The following is a 20424-nucleotide window of genomic DNA, read 5'->3' on the forward strand; positions in this document are numbered from 1 at the left end:
CATGACAGAAAGTGGATACACACCAGAGTTTATTTAATCAGTTTTTTTTTTCTTTTTTTTCTGTAGACCACACAGTTCTGTAATTAAAATAATTGATATCATTGTGAGAAGCAAATACTAATCGATTCAGATTTAAACAGCGAGAGAAAGTAGCTTGTAAGGGTTTGCATGGCCACGTTTGTTTTACTGTTAAACAAGCCTGCGGTAATCTGTTTATTTAGATAGGTGCGTGCAGTTTTGTATAAAATGAAACTAATGAAACTTTTCACTTTTTTTCAAAATAACCTACTTTAGTAAGCTATATAAAAAGTTTTTCGACATTTATTTCTGTCCTCTACTTCCTTTAAAGCTGTAATTAGCATTGTTAAACCATCTCTATTTCTTAATTACATCATGGATATCTGTCAAACGAGCTAAAACATTTTTCTAGCTATACATTCAATACATATATGTGGTTTACTATGTTTGCAGAGTATTGATTGGAAATTAAATTGGTTTTCAGTAGAGATATAAAATAATCCTGTTTGTGTTTCTGTATTACTTGAAAAAGACGATCACATGAGAGTGAAAGTAAAATACACGCACATCTTGTAGCATTCATTGGAAGACGCAGGTACAAGAGTGAAGTACTGTATTTGCTTGTGTGTTTCTCCTTACTGTTTTAGTGTTAGAGTGCAAAGAAGAGCAACCAGAATTATCCCGGGTTTAAAAGGCATGTCGTATGCAGACAGGCTAAAAGAATTGAATCTATTCAGTCTTAAACAAAGAAGACTACGCGGCGATCTGATTCAAACATTCAAAATCCTTAAAGGTATAGACAATGTCGACCCAGGGGACTTCTTTGACCTGAAAAAAGAAACAAGGACCAGGGGTCACAAATGGAGATTAGATAAAGGGGCATTCAGAACAGAAGATAGGAGGCACTTTTTTACACAGAGAATTGTGAGGGTCTGGAACCAACTCCCCAGTAATGTTGTTGAAGGTGACACCCTGGGATCCTTCAAGAAACTGCTTGATGAGATTCTGGGATCAATAGGCTACTAACAACCAAACGAGCAAGATGGGCTGAATGGCCTCCTCTCGTTTGTAAGCTTTCTTATGTTCTTATGTTCTTATATATGACTCTTTCAACACAAATATTTTAAGTGTGCAGCACATGATTTGCTGGAGTAAAAAGAAAGGCTCATTAAGTCAAACTGGCTGTTAATCTTTTTTTTTAAGGCAAGTCGTTTGGGTAGGAATTTACATCAGCACATACATTCCTGCAGATATTATTACAGTTTAGATGAAGAGCATTCCCAGTACGGGCAATTTTAAATACAACGTACAGATCCTGTCATGCTTGACAAGCAGCAGAACAGCAACAGAAAACATTCACTGTTCTTGCTGAGTACTTTTAAACCTTTGTCTGTTTGCTCAGCCAGGTGGTTGAGAATTATGCCAGGGTTTAATTGTTTTATTTGGCAGAAATTGTATTTCTTGCCAAGTTTTGTTCTGTGAATTAACAAGTTAATATAGCTATTTTGTTTCTCAGACGCCTACTTTGATAAGCGATAGTTAAAGGGTTAATGTTTATGGGCATGTTACTACAGTGGAAGGATATGCAGAGTTGTGATTTTACTCTCCTGTATGTCATACCTCAGCTGTAGTGATAAAAGCTCAGGATAAAGTCAGGTGCTTCACATTTACCTCTTTATAGAATGTTACTAGCACTAAGAGCCGCCCTTGTGTTTTGAAACCTACAAAAGGAAGGGTCTTTATGCACAGGTGTATTGGTCCAACATTAGTCAAGTGGCCCGTCCACCTTTTTTTCCGTGACGGAATCTCTGCCTTGTTTAGATACCTGTAAACTGTGCTAGTGATAAAAGATTGAAAAACCATGTGTAAAATAATGGATCTTGGCGATGCAATATCAAATGTCCCTTGAAGCCACTCTAATGACTCAAATTGGCAGTGTACCATCAAGCAACACGAGCAGCCATCTGCACCAGAGAACAATGGGGCAGGCTCACAGAGCTGAGTTCATATTTTTCTTAATTTCATCCTTACCTTTTAAACACAAGAGACCTTTTTCTGATTGTAATTTCATCCAATACACAGAACTGTATGCTCAAGTTTTGAGGTTGGGTTAAAGTCAAATAATAAATAATAATATCAGATTTGTAAAAAGAATTGCCACTTACTGTACCCCTATTTCTTTTTCAAACCCCTAATGTACAATATCACATAGTTGTGAACCTTTAGAATTGCTAAAAAGCGTATTATTTTAAGCAGAAGCTGCTGGTAATTTCAAGAGAAAAGGTTACACAATGTTATTACTGAATAAGGCAGTCTCCCATTTGTCTTACTGTGATGGGCTATGGTACATTATTATTATTATTATTATTATTATTATTATTATTATTATTATTTATTTATTTCTTAGCAGACGCCCTTATCCATGCACACTGTAAGCTTTCAGAAAGAACCACATTTTAACATTATTTCTATGACAAGAAATTTCTTTACCATAACATCAAATCTTATTTACTCCCCGTGAATTTCTCCAGTACAAAAAAAAAAAAAAATCATGATTTACAAATGATCTTTATTTTAGCAATCTTCACCATATGTACTCTCCATGCATGCATGCTGTTTCTACTCTTCAGTTACATCAACATAAGATGAATGGCATATTAGATATGTTAAAGCTGTGTATGGTACATTTGTTAAATGTGTCTTCCAGTCCCTTATGAATTTCTCTTGTTTTAATGAACATCACAGCGATTTATCATTGCCCCCACATGGTGACATCTGATTGCATATTTTAGGACCTCGATGTTGAGTGCCCACATTCTCACCTGGCAGAGTGAAAAAGTGCTTTCTAATTGCTGCTCTGAATTCTGCATTTGTCTTTCACGTGTACCTACTGTATACCCAATGGAACAATATTTATGACATCTCCACTTTTAGGAATATGGTGTGTTTCAGCTGAATGCCAAACTATTATTTTGTCATTACATATATTTTAAACTGCCCTGGCACTTTTTGAAAAAATAAATAAATAAAATAAATCAATACACTTGTATTCCGCTTTTCATGCTGTTTTATGTTGTCAATATATTGTTTGATACAAAAAAATAAGATATATCTTCACTGACAGGTCCCTTTGCAACCTTCCTGCTCCACTATTTTCAATCTGTACTTTTATAAATGTTCAGATTTCTCAAGCATTGTTTTTAGAGAAGTAGGCAACACTTCTTACATTCATTATTTGCAGCATTGTAGAGCAGTCTCACAACACTTTCTTGAACTGCTATGAAAAACACACAATAAATTCAATTTTCAGAATAGTCATTGGATTCTTCTTTTGCGAACCAAACCCCACTCCACCACCACCACCACCACCAGCACCGAAGTTACAGCCCCAGAAAAAGAACAAGTGCATGATAGCAGTTCATGTTTAAACTACCTGGACTTCAGTAAATTTTTGTATGCAGAAATATCTATCCATGTGTTTGTTCATTAATTCCCAGACATATTTTGAAGAGGACCTAATACCTGTAGATGGGTTTTGCATAAATTATAGAAGGTCAAAATCTCACATCAATACGTTGAAGTCATGACTGAGCTGACCAACTTACCTTCCCCAAATTGTGTATTTTTAAAAGCAATTTTATTGAATGAATATAAAATAATTTCTTCATCTGGATTTTATTCACCCCTCTGCATGAATTGTAAAAGGTACCACGTTGACAGCTACTGTAGCTCAATGTCTGCATAAAAGTGCTTGTTATATAAATAGCCATACTTTCATTGACACATTACTTTGATGTCAAAATGAAAAAGTACTGCAAATTAAAAAAAAAAAAAAAACGTACATACAAATTTATTGCCTGTTAGCTGACAGATGTGTACCAGCTACATGTTTTGCTTTGTTTTTCAATTCAGAAACTGGGCGACAACAACAAATCTCTTTAAAGACAAATACATATGACATTTTATTTTCACCGTGTTATTGTATTTTTACTTAACCAAATAAGAAGCCATATTATTGAAATGAATGTGAGTTAATTTATCAGGGGGTTTGTATATTGTGGATTAAGTACTGTAATAAAAACAAAGGCACAGTGAAATGTGTCTTTGTCAAATTTCTCAACTTTAAAATGGTGTAATGATGAATGCTCTCCTGGGAATGTATTGCTAGGGACAGGCATTTGATACATTGCATTATTCAATTAAAATAATTATCAACGGATAGGGGTAGATTGTTAGTACATTGACGCATAAAGTGTTAACTATCCCATTTTAAGGACTCTAAAAGCAGAGGACATCTAGTAACCTCCCAAGCATGAATTCGTTTTTGTCAAGGAAAATCGGTAAATTCTAAATGAAATGCATTGTTGTGGCCAGAGAAGGCGCCTTTGTGCATTATTTGTAAACAATGAACCGGATTTAAATAACTAATTTCATTGTACCTTCTTTTCCAAAGGCTACAATATCCATGTTGTCCTTTGAGTGATATGTATTTCCATACATATCTTCAAATGAACCATTAAAAGCATTAATTTAAGAGTCGGCAATTATACTTTGTATTTTCGCCCGTCCCCTGAGGCCATAATTTCTATATTAATCTTTGAGTTTGATGTCTCATCTCACATCGGTTTGAACAGTACGTGCACACGTGTTGTCCAATCAAAGGAGTCGAAGGCTGAATCTGGTGTAAAAATGACAGGACTCTGCCCAATCACAACTAGATATGTGTTTGACTGATTTTGTGTGTGTGCTTAGGCGGGCAGGACTGGTTGGGACGGGGTTTACAGTGTTTCCGGTGGCTAATACCACCCCTCTAGCTACGCCACTGTTTCTGTTGCACTTCTTACTGTTATATTTTATACATACACTTGGGTGCTTAGAGAGAAGACATGTTTTTGAGCCCTTTTGAATGGCACAGGGCCGGTTTAAACTTGTCTTAAAAAGTGAAAACTCACCAGGATGTGATGATTGAAGCTGAGAATTCTATACAAAGGTTTACAATAGAAATCATTTAGGAGAGATACCACTTCCCAGAGGATTTTGAGGTGAGGGAGCACTGACTAGTCCCATCACAACTGGGAAAACCAAAATCCCTTGAAAAGTGAAGGGAAGAACCCCCCTAACTATGCAGAGGAAACCTCAGAAGAGCATCAGCTCAGAGGTCATTCTCTGCATACAAATAAGCGCTACACAGTAGATTTCATTTTTGTTGCAACATTGGAGAGAAACTGCTGAGATACAAATATGTATATGTACAATGTAATTTAAAATAATTAACAAGCACGGTTTTTGCATTAATAATGCACAAGGTACACAAGGAGCATATACAGCTAGAATTAGTGAAGGTGATGATACAAATGTGAGTGTAAATCGCACGACTGACACAGTGAGTGATTGTGGGGTACACCAACACATGCTTATCCATGATTTCATTTATTCTGTTGAAGAAGCAGTGCAGGCATCTGTGGCAGTGTGGTTGATTGGGTACAGGTGCAGGAGTGATGCAGTGCGTAATTAAGCAGACAGAGGTTTTAAATCCGGTTTGGAAACAGTTTTTATTTTTATACCCAGGTCTGGTGACCAAATAATAATCCCCGGCAATACACAACAATGCGTCGTGCACGGAGTAAATAACAGCAGGGTTGCAGTCCCAAATAATAAACACAAATATCCATCCCACAATATACTAACACGGTCTCCAGTCCTGGGTGCGTGCAGTAGTGCTCGTGGTGGGTGATACAGGTTTATAACAGTGACAATAGTGCAGTGCTGTTCCAGGTTTAGGTGCTGGCCCTTGGCGACAGCTCCAGAACATGTTAGCCGTCTAATAATAACAAATAAGACAATTATAGACAAACAAAACACTCACGATACGTATATTCACTGCTCTCTTCTCGGGTCCTTTCAGGTTTAAAATGCAAACCAAAGCGAAGGAACAGATTGCGATTCTCTGTCCTTTTTTATGTCGTCAAACATGACCCCTTGGTAAATGAGTGCAACCGCCTCTCCAATCTGCGGCTGCCACGTAGTTTCCCTTCCAGGTCAATGCGTTCCTGCAACGGAGTCTCATCTTCATCCAGACTGGCCATCTTCCCCACCCTGGGAAAGAACTGTCAGACCAGCCCGTCCAAAGAACTCTGTTCTTGCTGCTTAGCGCCATCACAGGTCGGGAGGGAGATTTACAACCAAGAATCATTGTATTTCTGTCACAGTATCCCAGAGAACTTATTAATAAGTTCCACTTATTAATTGGTATAATTTGTTCTCATCAGACAGCTGTCATGTCCACTGACTATAATAGTGCAGTGTGGGGGTATGAATGTGCTTCATATATTCAGAGTTGTACATTTAATTCTTAACCGTTGTGAAATTGGTATGTTATCATTTACTAGGCCATCATGTGTCTTCAGGTCTAGTCCATTTAACAGAAATTCTGAAACCCACCCTGATCTGTGCTGATTCAAACTACGATGATTGCAATTTGAACTGACTGGGGACTTGTAACCAACTCCAGCTCAGTATATGAACATCTTAGCCACGTGTGCAAATCATTACAATGGAAATAAATTACAACTTTACGTTGGTTCTGTGTTCAAGGTTCAAATTGGAATAAAACATAGAAGGATTACTATCTCAAATTCAGTTTACTGTTTCTCTGCTTTGTATTCCCATTAGGGCTGTCAATTAATTGCAGTTAACTTCTGCGATTAACACGTTACATTTTTGGGAGAGAATTTTTTTTAACACACGTTAATCACGCAATTAGTGCATGCTAGGATTGAATGAGTGTAGTCATCGTTTGAATATAAAATTAGTCACAGAACCGTATTATGTAGCAAAGCACTCAAACTAAAGGACTTGTGAATGGGAAACCTTATTTTTCTTAAACCTTCTGACGGTTCATTGGATAGAAAGAGGGTTACTTGTATATGCTGTCAAAGTGAGTTCCAGTACTACAGAAGTGCATCTAGTCTGCTGTACCACCTGCATGCTAAGCATGCTTTCACTTCTCAAAATACACTTTCTAGTAGTCTTCCTGCCACAGACAACAACAAATGAGACCCGTCAGTTTCGACAGAGTACTCCTTTAGAAATTCAGGATCGTTGCAAACCCATGAATCAAGCCAGGTACGATACTATAACCAGTGCTATTGGATAGCTATCGACTGCAGACCTGTTAACATTGTAGGTTTATTTATTTCAATAACCACATTTATTTTTAAGAGATAGTATTTACAATTATGTAAGATGTAACCGTTACTCAGTGAATGTTTTGTTTATTTAGGCCATTTCAAGTTGTTAATAAAAAATAATTAAAATATATTATTATTTTATTATTATTATTGTTATTATTTAAATGGAAATGAAAAACATCAGTTCATGAGTAAAGGAAACTGATACTTGTAAATGCAGTAAGGTGAGTACTGTAATAAACTGACTCTGTTGTGATTTAGCAGTTGGTTCAAACAATTTAACAATAATGCTGGATTGTAAATAAATATAAAACTATAAAGAAAATCCAAAAATATATAATCTAGAAGAAGTCGGGTAAATATATGTGTGTATATATAGTAATTATATGACCCGTGGAATATTGGTCCCATTAACTTTCATTAGGATTCCAAATCCTATTAAGACAACATGGTACAGTTGAGGTAAACAAACATCACATTAACAGCTTAAAAACAGCAGCCAACTGACCAGTAAAATGATTTATGTCAGACTCAGAGTGGAAGACTTCAGTGGGTCCACTTTAGCCAACTTTGATTTTGACAACATTGCTACTCCTTTGTAGGAAGCGGTATTTGTGTTCCACACATTTTAAGACATTCTTTTTCTTTCTATTTCCAGGTCCCTGGGGAAGATGCATGGGGAGTGAATGTGGCCTGGGGGGCAGCCAAAGCAGGGCAGTATGGTGTGCCCACATAGAAGGATGGACAACTTTACATACAAACTGTCTGCAGACCGAAAGACCTGACAACCAGCAAAGTTGTTTTAGGGTCTGTGACTGGCACAAGGAGTTATATGATTGGCAGCTGGGGGACTGGGATCAGTGTCAACCTGTGGCATTAATGAACTCTGGATCATACAAGCGTCCAGAGTGCACAAAAGGGGAGGAGGGGCTTCAGACTAGGGAGGTGTCCTGTGTCCAGAAATCCAATGGAGCGCCTGCCGAGGATGTGATTTGTGAATACTTTGAACCAAAGCCTCGTCTTGAGCAGGCTTGTCTCATCCCTTGCCCACAGGACTGTGTTGTCTCTGAGTTCTCCTCATGGTCCAAGTGTTCTAAGACATGCGGCAGGGGGTTAGAACATCGAATTAGGAGTGTCTTGGCCCCACCACTTTTTGGGGGTTCAGCTTGTCCCAACCTGACAGAATTCCAGCCCTGCCAATTCAGTGCCTGCGAGTCAGAGGAGAGTATGTACAGCTTGAAAGTGGGTCCCTGGAGCAGCTGCTCCTTGCCCCACTCAAGACCAGTACGGCAGGCTGGGAAGCGAAGGAAGAACAAAGGCAAGGAGAAGGGGGTTAAGGACCCGGAGACAAGAGAGCTCATCAAGAAAAAGAGAAACCGAAACCGGCAAAACAGGCAAGACAGCAAGTTCTGGGACCTGCAGATTGGATACCAGACACGACAGGTTACCTGCACACATAAGAATGGGATAATTGTTGCTCTAAAGTAAGTATAATGTAACTCTCACATTATACATTGCATTCTCTAAAGTGTGAACAGAAAATGGTTCGATTTTCAAATTGTTTGAAGTGCCGTCCAATATTTGAAAAACTTGACTAACTATGAAAATTGAAAAACCAATTCCTGCATGTTATGCAGGAAAATTGATTTTGAAATTGGGTAATACTTTATTAAAATGTTTCTGCAAGTAAAAATTAACTACACTCCAAACTTGCAATGAACTCAAAATCGCCCTATTAAGAACGTTAGGTTACAAATTGTAACCCTGGTTCCATGAAAAAGAAATGCCAACCATTACGAGTTGGGAAATTACCCTTGTGTCACATTACTTGAGCACATATTCAAAAAGCTGCCTGATAAGCCTGCTGTGACCATGTGTCTGTTGCATTTTGGAACAAAACAGTACGTCACACAACAACCTTCGCCATTTGATTCCAAAATGGCAATAAAGGCGAGCTAGCGACCTCGCAAAATTAATGGTTGACATTTCTTTTTCAGGGAATCAGGGTTACAATTCGTAACCTAATGTTCCCTTTCAATCTCGAAATGGCAACCATTACAGGTTGGGAAATGTATACCCAAGCTGTCGCAGTGAGCCAAAGGAGCCACAAGCCTTGCCCTAGCACTAGCCTAACTGTCAGGCTTTCGTGCAAGAGGGCAAGCAGCCTCAAGAACTCTGGACCCCACAGAAGGTACCACTGAACCCGCAACATTCAATTGGTAAAACCTTATAAACGTATGTGGTGTGGCCCACGCCGCAGCGTTACATATGTCTGGCAGGGATGCCCCATGAAACACTGCCCAAGACGTCACAGTCCCTCTAGTCAAGTGATCTGTAACATTACCTGGAGAGGGTTAGTTAGCCAGTTCATAAGCCAGCTGGATCGTATTCACTATCTAATGTGACAACCGTTGTTTGGAAATTGCCTGACCCTAAGTATGCGACCCATAACATACCAGTAACTGGGCTGTTTGTCACCAAGATTTAGACCTATCCATGTAACACCTCAGCACCCTGACAGGGCAGAGTGTGTTAAGTCTCTGATCTTCTTCAGAAGCGAAAGGGGGCAGATGGACCAGCTCCAACTCCACCAACTGGTTCAGGTGAAACTACGAAACAAACTTAGGCAGAAAACCCGGGTTAGTAACCTTATCACCACCGCTGGCAAAGCGCAAACAGGAATCCTCTATCAAGAGAGCCTGAAACTCACTGACACGTTTTGCTGATGTGACAGCCAGGAGAAACACAGTCTTTAAGGACAAATATTTAGGGTCCACAGAATGCAGAGGTTCAAAGGGAGCCTTCATGAGAGCCTCTAGGACCAAGTCCAGATGCCAGGATGGAACCATGGGTTTAAGAGGTTGGATGCCCCCGGAAACCTGAGGGAGAGAAAAAGCGACTGTGCCCAGCTAAGCTACCGGAACGCCTCTTGGTGCCCCTGGTGCTGAGCATATGCGGGACCTGGAAGCAGCTCTATGAGCTGTTTCGATGACTCCCTCGCCTGGTGAGACCGCTGACTGGTGGCCTGAATGTATAGCCGGGGGAGATGGGCGCATTGAGCAGCGACGCCTTGTCTGCATCCGGGACCCTGGCCTTGGGAAAGCCAAAACTGGTGCAGCACAACTACAAGAGCAACCAAGTTGCTTCCTATAGCTTGGCCACTGTGCCTAGCTATGCGCAGCAGCTGGTCACTCACTAGCCTCAGCTCATCAATGATGTGAGGTGAAGGCAGAGCAGACAGGTTCCGCAGCAGATGCATCAGGTACATGGTCAGCAGACTAGTGGTATTTGCTAGTCTTGCTGCCAGTGCCCCGGCGCTGTATGCCTTCTTTAAATGTGTCTCTGTGACCCTGCACTGTTTATTTGGGCAGGAGAATTTACAGGACAGCATTGATATTGTTGGTGTCTGCACCAAAGCGGCCACTGAGGAATCAACGGGCGGGAAATACTGAAGTCCCAGCCCCTCCATGCCCTGGAGGACATACAAAGCTTGCACCTGCTTGGAGCAAGTGGGCACCGGTGCTGGGCTGCCCCACGAGGACTGCACCTCCTCCAAAAAATCCGGGAGGACCGGGAGGGGCTTACAGTGTTGTCCAGCTGATCCCGAGGTCTCGAAAACCTACCGGCGGACCTGGGTCTCCTCAGTCCATGGAACCTGGACTCGGGCAGCTAGCTTGACAACTATTAGCTGAATAACCCTCTGACGGGGAGTCCTCCATGACGGAGGGTTCCTCTGTTCCCCCTTCAAATTTGCCGTCCTCCATGGAGGCAACCAGGGACACTACATCGTCCTGCTCCTCCTCAGTCACCTTAGACTGAGGGAGAGGAGGGACTATTACTGGGGCCGAGGGAGTGGGTTTTACCCCAAGGTCCAGAGTGGGTGCAGGGGGAGCTGCCAGATTAACAAGGCACTGTAGCAATGATTGTTGGTTTGCAACAGTGCTTGCTAGCTTAGACATTAAAGTCGCCCTGTCGCATGGCATGCAGTGTGAATGGTTTGTATCAATGAAACATTCACTTGTTGCAATCCGTCGAGTGTGAATAGAACTTAACCAGCATATAATAATTCACCATACAGTAGCATCAGATATCTAAAACTGTGACCTAACTTTGATTGTGTTCTGTGAAAAACTGAAAATATTTTGTCTGTATACTTTGTTTGTTATTTTTATTTTTCAACTGACTGTCCTACATCCTTCCCTATTTGTTCTCTTCTCTTGAATGGATCAGTCTCTGGGTTCCTACCATGTACCATCGTGGAAGCTATCTGAAAGACAGATATGGACAAAATCACAAAATCATTAGGGTATTTTTAGCTTCTGTTAATATATCCAATGGCACAGTACTTCTCACCTCATTTTCTCAAGGTTCCCCAAAAAATGTAAAGGTTACAGTATGTGAGTCACTAGGGTCAATTATTATGGAGCGCTCTATCAACTTGTTTGTATTCCTAATGTTTACACTGAAGTAGCATGCGTAATCACCTTGATCTATGGCTTAACATAACAACATACTAACATACTGAAGATTATACCAATCATTTACCATTTGAAAAGCACTATATATTTGAATCGAAAGATGAGATGCCAGAATTCAGGTCACTGACATTCAATTTTAAAAATAGAATTGCCTAGAAAGCATAATGATGTCTACAGCTATGGGCAAACGTTTTGCATCACCTAGAACTTTAGGATTGAGACATAATTAAAAAAAAAAAAACTCTGTGAACATAATTGAGGTCTTTTATTTAACATCATGTACTCAAAAAAACAACAAAATTATATTGCAAAAGTCTACTGGAAGCCATAATAGTAGTACAGTTTCAATTTTTGTCAGTTTTTTGTCAAGTATATGGAAAACTACAAAGCGGTATGTAATTCAATATGTTAACGCAACATTATTCACCAAGTTTCATTCGACTTTATTAAGCAAAATGTGTTAATTCTATAGGGTGATGCAACACTTTTGGCCATCGCTGTAGCTATCATAAAAAAACAAGAAGTCATATAATAAGCTTATTAACATAGTTGACTGTTGACACATATGAGACCTGTATGAATTCAGTACATTACCTTAGTTTCTACTAGATATAAAAATAAAGGATACGCTTCTAGTGGGTCTCTTTTTAAAGTTCTGGTTAATTAGTTCTTAATTAAGCTCGGAAATATTATAGTCCTGACGCAGGTTTCCAAGATGCTAACATGTTAGCATTGAAAGAGGTTGCTAACTGAAGGAGCTCGTCCTGTGTAATTACCTTTAATAGCTTGTCTGAGGTGCTACTTTCAGAAGGAGAAGTGCTAAGAAAAAACAAAACAAAAAAAACAAGGTATTTAATTGGACATTTTAAACTGTTCAATGCTAAATTACCAGACATTCAAGGATTTTAAATAGCACTTCTTTTCAAGTATCTTGATTGTGTTTCTAAAAGCCACTTGTTAGTGAATGATGATTTAACATGAGAAATGTTTTCAATGGATACAATTGTAATAGCCACATTATAACTACTATTTGTATGAATGCAGCATTTCGTTTGTCATTTTCTCTCAGAACATTATGCACAATATTGCACAATTAAACATATCCTATTAAATAAGTACACACTACATAGATTCATAATGAAAAAGTGTGAGACTGCTTTCAATAGATTTCTTTACAATAGTAGTGATCCTGAGGTGATGCTAATTTCTGTTTTTACTTTTTTTGCAGAGCATGTGTTTCACTTTCCCTAGCAATGCCAAAAAACATAACTGAATTAACTTCCAAGGGCTTCATATTGTTGATCAATCCATTGACTGTCTGCTGTTTTTTTTTCTATTGAAGCCTCTGCACTCAAGAAAAACTTCCAGTCACCTTTCAGTCCTGTATCATCACCAAGGATTGTGAAGTGACTGAGTGGTCTGAGTGGGGTCCTTGTTCCAAGGATTGCTATGACGTGAACTCTCCCAAGGGTGCCCGGACCAGAAGAAGAAGCGTAAAGCAGTTTCCTGTGGGCGGTGGTGCAGAGTGCCCAGAACTGGAGGAACAAGAACAGTGTGCCCCTCAAGGAGATGGTGTCCCACCTTGTCCTTCGTAAGTATGATAATGATATCAGCACATTCATAATCTATAATTGTCAGCTCTAATTTGGAAAGTTTCTTAATTTACTTTAGGTCACAACCAACTATTTCTAATGATTTCTCTTTTTTTGTTTGTTTCACTTTTTTAAATAAAGACAAATACATTTCTGGGGGATGTAGTCTTTCTTTCCTCCCTGTACTCTGCTACTATATACATTCAGAGGTTTATATATATATATATATATATATATATATATATATATATATATATATATATATACCTTTTTTAAAAATATATATATACAGTGCACTCCTTTTATAAGAATCACTAATATAAGAATCAACCACATATAGTGATCAAAACCACTGTGACAAAATCATTCCTATACTATCCCATGTAAAATAATCTGCTTGTAAGAATCAAGTAATCCGCTTATAAGAATCATTTCAGGGCAAACTGACTGCATGTAATACGATACTGTATCAAGTGCAATGATATGTATAGCTGTGGCAAAGTGCCCCCCCTGTGTGTGTTATATGTTACGTGTTGTGTGTAAATGTTGGTGTATAGGCATTGGTACACGGGATATAAGCGGTCTGTGTTTCACGTGTGTGTAAATTGTATATTTGTATTTAGGCACGGGGATGGCACATCACATCACGTGCAAGTAAAAAGTAATATGTGAGCACGGGGAATTGCACTTTAATTAATTCACGTGCAGTTGTACCGAGATTCCAATTGAATGATTGACTAGCAATCGAATCTCGGTACAACTGCATAAAAGCTGCATGTTTTCACTCACTGGGGGTTGGTGTTCGGTGAGTGGAGAACGGGTTAGGAGACGGAGGGTATTTAAAAGTAATAATAGTAAAAGAAGCTCACCGTGTTTGTCTGTGTAGTTCGTTTTGTCTGTCTGTTTATTTTGGCGTGTAGTGCCGTGTCCTGTTTTGTGTTCTGTTTGGTAAACCTTTTTATTTTGTTAATAAACGCTGAGTGCAGCCATTGCACTCAGCTCAGCATCACCACCGTCTCTGTCTGTGTGTTTCTCTCTGGTCTGAGTTCTGGAGGCGCTGTTGTCCCGGTTCTGACACCACGTGTGACAAAGATGGCTGCAGGGAGGAACTCAGACCAGAGAGAAACACACAGACAGAGACGGTGGTGATGCTGAGCTGAGTGCAATGGCTGCACTCAGCGTTTATTAACAAAATAAAAAGGTTTACCAAACAGAACACAAAACAGGACACGGCACTACACGCCAAAATAAACAGACAGACAAAACGAACTACACAGACAAACACGGTGAGCTTCTTTTACTATTATTACTTTTAAATACCCTCCGTCTCCTAACCCGTTCTCCACTCACCGAACACCAACCCCCAGTGAGTGAAAACATGCAGCTTTTATGCAGTTGTACCGAGATTCGATTGCTAGTCAATCATTCAATTGGAATCTCGGTACAACTGCACGTGAATTAATTAAAGTGCAATTCCCCGTGCTCACATATTACTTTTTACTTGCACGTGATGTGATGTGCCATCCCCGTGCCTAAATACAAATATACAATTTACACACACGTGAAACACAGACCGCTTATATCCCGTGTACCAATGCCTATACACCAACATTTACACACAACACGTAACATATAACACACACAGGGGGGGCACTTTGCCACAATAGCCAATAAAGCTGTTTTTGAATTTGAATTTGATCACATCTTGCGTGATTAGGCATGTACTCAGCGTGGATAGTGCAATGATGCAGGAAACACTGCACTGTTTGTAATCAAACATGACTGCGCCACTGCATTGTGCAGGTATGTTTTTTTGTGTTCTGTGTTAGTGAAAATGTGTTTCAATAAAGTGAATACACATTCATTGAATACATGCTGAGTACAGCAGTGTTATATTGTGATATGCATGTAGAGGGAGTGGGATTGCGGCGCGGTGGGGGGGGGGGCAGGGGGGGGGGATTGCAGAGCTTTACATCTCAGCTTAATGAAAAACTGTGAGATTTGCATCGCAACAGAAAGTAAGTAAACCACAGATGCTTAAATGCAGTGGTAGTCCTGACAGTAAAATACTGTATTGTAATGTCATTTTAATTCAAAGGCCATTACACGTAACACCGCAGGGCAGTTAAACTAGGCACCCTCATGATTGCTTCTCAGTTATATTGTAGTAAAATAGGATTCTGCAGCCTCGAAAAAATTGTGATCATATAACAAGTTGCTCACCCACGAGGACTTGTTTTGATGTATTGTCCTCAGTGATTGGGCACCATTGACATTTGTATACTGTATTTAAACTGCTGAAGCGTGGAGGCGCTTTTGCTAATTGTAATGTGACATGGCCGAGGGCGTGTAAATGATCAGGCTGGAGTCTTGATTTGCAGTTTAAAACCGGTGTTGGTTTTATTTTTCTTACAGTGTGGTGGGGAAACAACCGCTGATGAAACAAAGCAAACAAAATAAATCCTAGCTTTCAGCTGGAGAACTAACCAAACAATACTTTGTGTGGTCCCTGTGCATACATGCGGGAACTTATGACATCAAGTGGTCAACCCATTACACTGCAGGAAACATAGCTTTCATTCTCAACCACAGTAATCATATCTATCCGCTTTTAAGAATCAACTGCTTATAAGAATCAAATCTTCCGGGACGGATGTGATTCTTATAAACGGAGAGCACTGTATATATATAGAGAGAGAGAGCGAGAGTGTGAGAGAGATACAGTAACATTATTATATTTCTTTGCATGAGGCAAATCTAATATTTGTATGATTAAGGTGTTGCACTAATACACAGCTAATGATATATGGATAATTATTGATCCTATTATATATTTAAAAATGTATTTATAATAAATGCTTACTGTACATTTTTTTATAACTTTGTTAAGCAAAAGATAAATGAATGAAGCTGATTTTATCTTCTGACCATCCCTAAGACCATATGAATCACACAGCAAATCTAGCCTTTTAACATCAAATCAGACAATATAATCATGGATAACGATACTGTATTCACCCAGTTCTTATAACTGATCCTGGAGTTCTCCACTCAAGTGATGTAAGCTCAGAAGAGCAACCAGAGATACATGATTCACTCTTGTGAGGCTCATCATCATGATGCAGATGTGCTAAGGTCAGTTCCCAGGAGAACTGAAAGGAAAGGCTGATGGATTAGAGCAAGGTGAACAAGAAACCACCTACTGTGAGCAGAATGGAGAACTGAGGGTAATAATAAATACCCTTTCCATGGTGTCTGTTCCTAGTCTACATGACCCAAGTGATGAGGTGTATAGTTTAGCCAAGCCATGAGTCACATCATATCTGTAAACAATCTACAATCTTACTAGTCGTAAATGTGTACAAGCAATGAAACAAAAAAACAAACACAAAAATGTCCTTGTTAATTTACATTTACACCACAATTATTTTTCATTGAGCTGGTAACTTTGAATATTTATTAAGCATGAGTTATTCTTAGTGTTATCCAAAACAGTAAGGGTTAGGGTTAGTTATCAATAATTCAAAACTGCTACCTTTATTACCATAGCATCTAAGGTCACCCCATTGTAACCCCATTGCCTTCATAAAAGTATATGGAAAGTTGTGGTTCTCCAAATTAAGGCCTTTCTCATTTAGTAGTCTTTCTAATCACCTCTTAAGAGGTGGGGGGGGGGGGGGGGGGGGGGCTGACCACTATAGAACCCCCTATACTGTATTTACAGTCAAGAAAATGATTTTTCTAGGGATTATTACAGATATCATATTACAGTGAATTACATGTACATGTCCTTGATCACAGAAATAATAATACAGTAATATGTTCAAATGATCATTTATTGTAATATTGTCCTTATGTAACTGAATGAAAATGGATTAATTTATAGTAACAACTTTAGTGTGTTGTTCATGACTGATTTTATTACAGAATGATAGCATTTCTGTTTTGTAAGCAAAAGAGAATTACGTTTATTATTTCATAACGTGCCCGTTTCTGATTGTATTATTCCTTTATGTTCTGTTTTGAGATATAATATGACTATATTATTGTTGGACAGGGACTCTGACTGTGTGGGAGTTTTCTGTTTGACATTTCTCATGTATGTTTTCATTAGGATTATATAAAATGTTACTATTTATTGTGAATCATTTGTATTACTGTACATAGGTATGCATGGAGAACTACAGAGTGGAGTGAATGCCGTGTGGACACTTTACTCAGTCAGCAGGATCGAAGAAGAGGGAATCAAACAGGCCTTTGTGGAGGAGGAGTACAAACTAGAGAAGTGTACTGTGTCCAAGGGAATGAGGAGCTTCTCTCCTACCTGAACACACTTCAAGAAAAAGAAGGTAAATGAGTCTGACTTAGTGTTTACCTACCTTTTTAACTCCTAAATACTTTAGCTTGTTCTAAAATTTATATTTAAAATGTTGCATCAATTAAAAGATGATTTCTATTTTGACTTGAATTTATAGGATTAAGGAAGAAGTGAAATAAAAACACTGTGTGTTCATATCATAGAGAACTACCTGCTTTGATGTAGCCCCTGAGCTGTTTCTGAGTGCTCAGTAAGCTGTTGATTGGTTGTTTTTTATTTGCCTGTATTGGATATTTTATGTACTTCATACATTTCTGTGGAAGCTGTCCAACTTACGAGCAGATAGCAAGCTCACCTGCCTGCATATACCGTATGTAGTGTGTGCCTATTGGCTGTTGACATTGCATGTTGAATCACACAAGATATACTGAAGAGAAATTCATATTATATTAAGATTGACTACATATATCCTGAATACAAAACACATGTGTGAACCTGTATTTGTAATATCTTACTTTTACTAGAAAATCGTTTATGGGACAATGTGAAGAATATTAAGTTGTATTAAAGTGGGAGGTTGTGATTAGTTTACAGAATTTTATGTTGGTGGAATCTCAAGAACTACTACTCTATGTGCTAGCTGTTTTCTTTGGTTTGTTTGTTTGTTTGTTTGTTTTTTAATAATGTAAGCTTGATTCATATTATATTATCATACATCATTAAACCAGAGAGAATGGTGCTCTTGTAATGCCACCCTCAAGAAAACAAACTTTTAGGTACAATACAAATTAACAAATGCAATCATTTTTCCTTAAACATGTTACTCCAGGTATGTTAAAAAATGTTTGAAGACTACAAAACTAGTTTCTAGGATTGTAAGTGGAACTCATCAACAAATTACTAATACAGCAATTAAAGACAAATAAAGAAAAACATCAACTCAGAAAAGTCATTAAAATGCAGTTGAGTGTTCAGTAATACAGATATTTGAAGCCCAGCTGTTCTGGAAGCATACAACTGCATGAATGATAGGTGCTGCTTAGAAATCCATCCTTATCGGTGTGTGACAGGAATATTCTGAATCCATTAGGAAGTAATCTCATAAGGCCTGAAAGCTTATTAAAATATACAGTAACTTGCAATCTACTGCATAAACATGAGAGCAGTTTTTGAAGGCACAACCAAAGGAAGAGTGTATTTTAGCTGAAGACGCTTAGGGGAACATTCTCATATCGCAGTGAGTGATACAATTAGTTTTTTCCGCCGAGGCACAGCCAGCTGCTAACGGAAGCACGCGCTGTCTCAACCTGCACAGCTGCAATATGTGTAATATAGTCCCCCAGCTTCAACTCTGTATAAAGCATTCATGACATCAGCCAGGAACCAATAAGAACACAGCTTTTTTATTTTATTATTATCTTTAGTGTCATTTTGTACATTCTAATCGTGATGTTTGCCTGTTATTTCAGAAAGTCAGTCTGAAAGCAAGCAGAAACCTGGTGTTGCACCACTTCTGTCAATCACTTTTGAAATAACAGGTAGGTAATTCATTAAGTTATTCTACCTGTCTGCTTTTTATCCAGACAATATCGTGGCTTGAAGGCTATGCTGGCTGCAAACAGCTATGCTAGTCACACAATTGAATAGAAAATTCACTTGTAAAATCAAAAACACTATTTAGATGATCTGACATGAAGCAACATGTGAGAAGTAAATAGATTGACAGATGCATATTATTTATTGTTAAATGAACTATAGGAGCTACAATACTTAACTTCTCCATACCCAATATTAGCCTAATTTGTGACAGTGTTACTTCAATTTGAATGTAATATCCCACTGAAGTTATCAGATTTTGTTAACTAGAAAAAACATACTGTACACATCAAGACAATTTAACTAGCCTTTTATTATTTTACAACTACTAAAATCAAATAATAAATGTGATTTAATGGCTACATTCACAATATATTTAGATAGTTTCACTTTCACAATTATTTGCACCAATATACAATATGACAAAATGCAGGTCCTTGGGAACAATGCTAGAGATCGGCAAAGAAGTGATTTAGTTAAATCCCTGGGGTGATTAATAACCTCAGTGGGGTCTTCAGTGGCTCACCTAATAAAGCACTGCTGCGTGGATTGGTGGCCCTAAGAGAGCACTGCATTCACTTTTTTATTTTCTTAGGTTAGATGGAAATTAGGCTGGGGATGGTTCACCTTCTTACACTTCAGTGACTCCTACTAGTTAGATGACCCATAACGCCAGGCAGAGAAAAGGCAGCCTGGGCTTCACCTCTGTCCATCTGTCTGCGGTTATTACATAGCCTATATTGTTTTTATACAGTTCTATGGTTATGCACCATACAGCGCTGTGAACATGGTTTATATTTTCTGCACTCTTAAGGATAGTTCATACACTAGTACAGGGTGGTCCGCCAGCCCCGTCGACTCACTCATATGTGTTTGTGGGTTGCTTTGAGCTCCCTATGAGATATTCTGATTCAAACAAGCCCAGCATAAAGCTTATTTGATACGAATCATATGCACAGTTTGAAATAGGTTGAGTAGACCATACACGACATTATAGGAACATGTTAATTGCAAGATTATATTTCCTAACTTTTACTTTATTTTCAAATTACACATTTTTTCAGTACCAATCAATAATAATGAGGAAGCGTCTTCGAATTGAATTAGATAACTTTTCTAAACACTTTATGTTGGCTTTGTTTATCATAGCTGGACATGAGGCTAGTTAAACTGTGTATGCCTTTACTGCATTGTACTATACGACTGAAATCACATGTGAGTCATAATAATTA

General features: G+C 38.6%; 1 protein-coding gene across 1 annotated transcript in view; it reads left to right on the forward strand.

Annotated features, from left to right (window-relative positions):
• LOC117435422 (thrombospondin type-1 domain-containing protein 7A-like) overlaps window positions 1-20424 on the forward strand; it is a 173815-nt gene that overhangs the window by 93158 nt on the left and 60233 nt on the right. Inside the window, exons 3-6 of the mRNA XM_059012046.1 lie at window positions 7867-8692; window positions 13029-13277; window positions 17446-17627; window positions 19066-19134. Coding sequence (XP_058868029.1) covers window positions 7867-8692; window positions 13029-13277; window positions 17446-17627; window positions 19066-19134 — 1326 coding nt within the window. The remainder of the gene's footprint in view (window positions 1-7866; window positions 8693-13028; window positions 13278-17445; window positions 17628-19065; window positions 19135-20424) is intronic.

Source organism: Acipenser ruthenus, chromosome 3 (assembly GCF_902713425.1).
Source record: "Acipenser ruthenus chromosome 3, fAciRut3.2 maternal haplotype, whole genome shotgun sequence".
In the NCBI taxonomy this organism is placed as follows: domain Eukaryota; kingdom Metazoa; phylum Chordata; class Actinopteri; order Acipenseriformes; family Acipenseridae; genus Acipenser; species Acipenser ruthenus.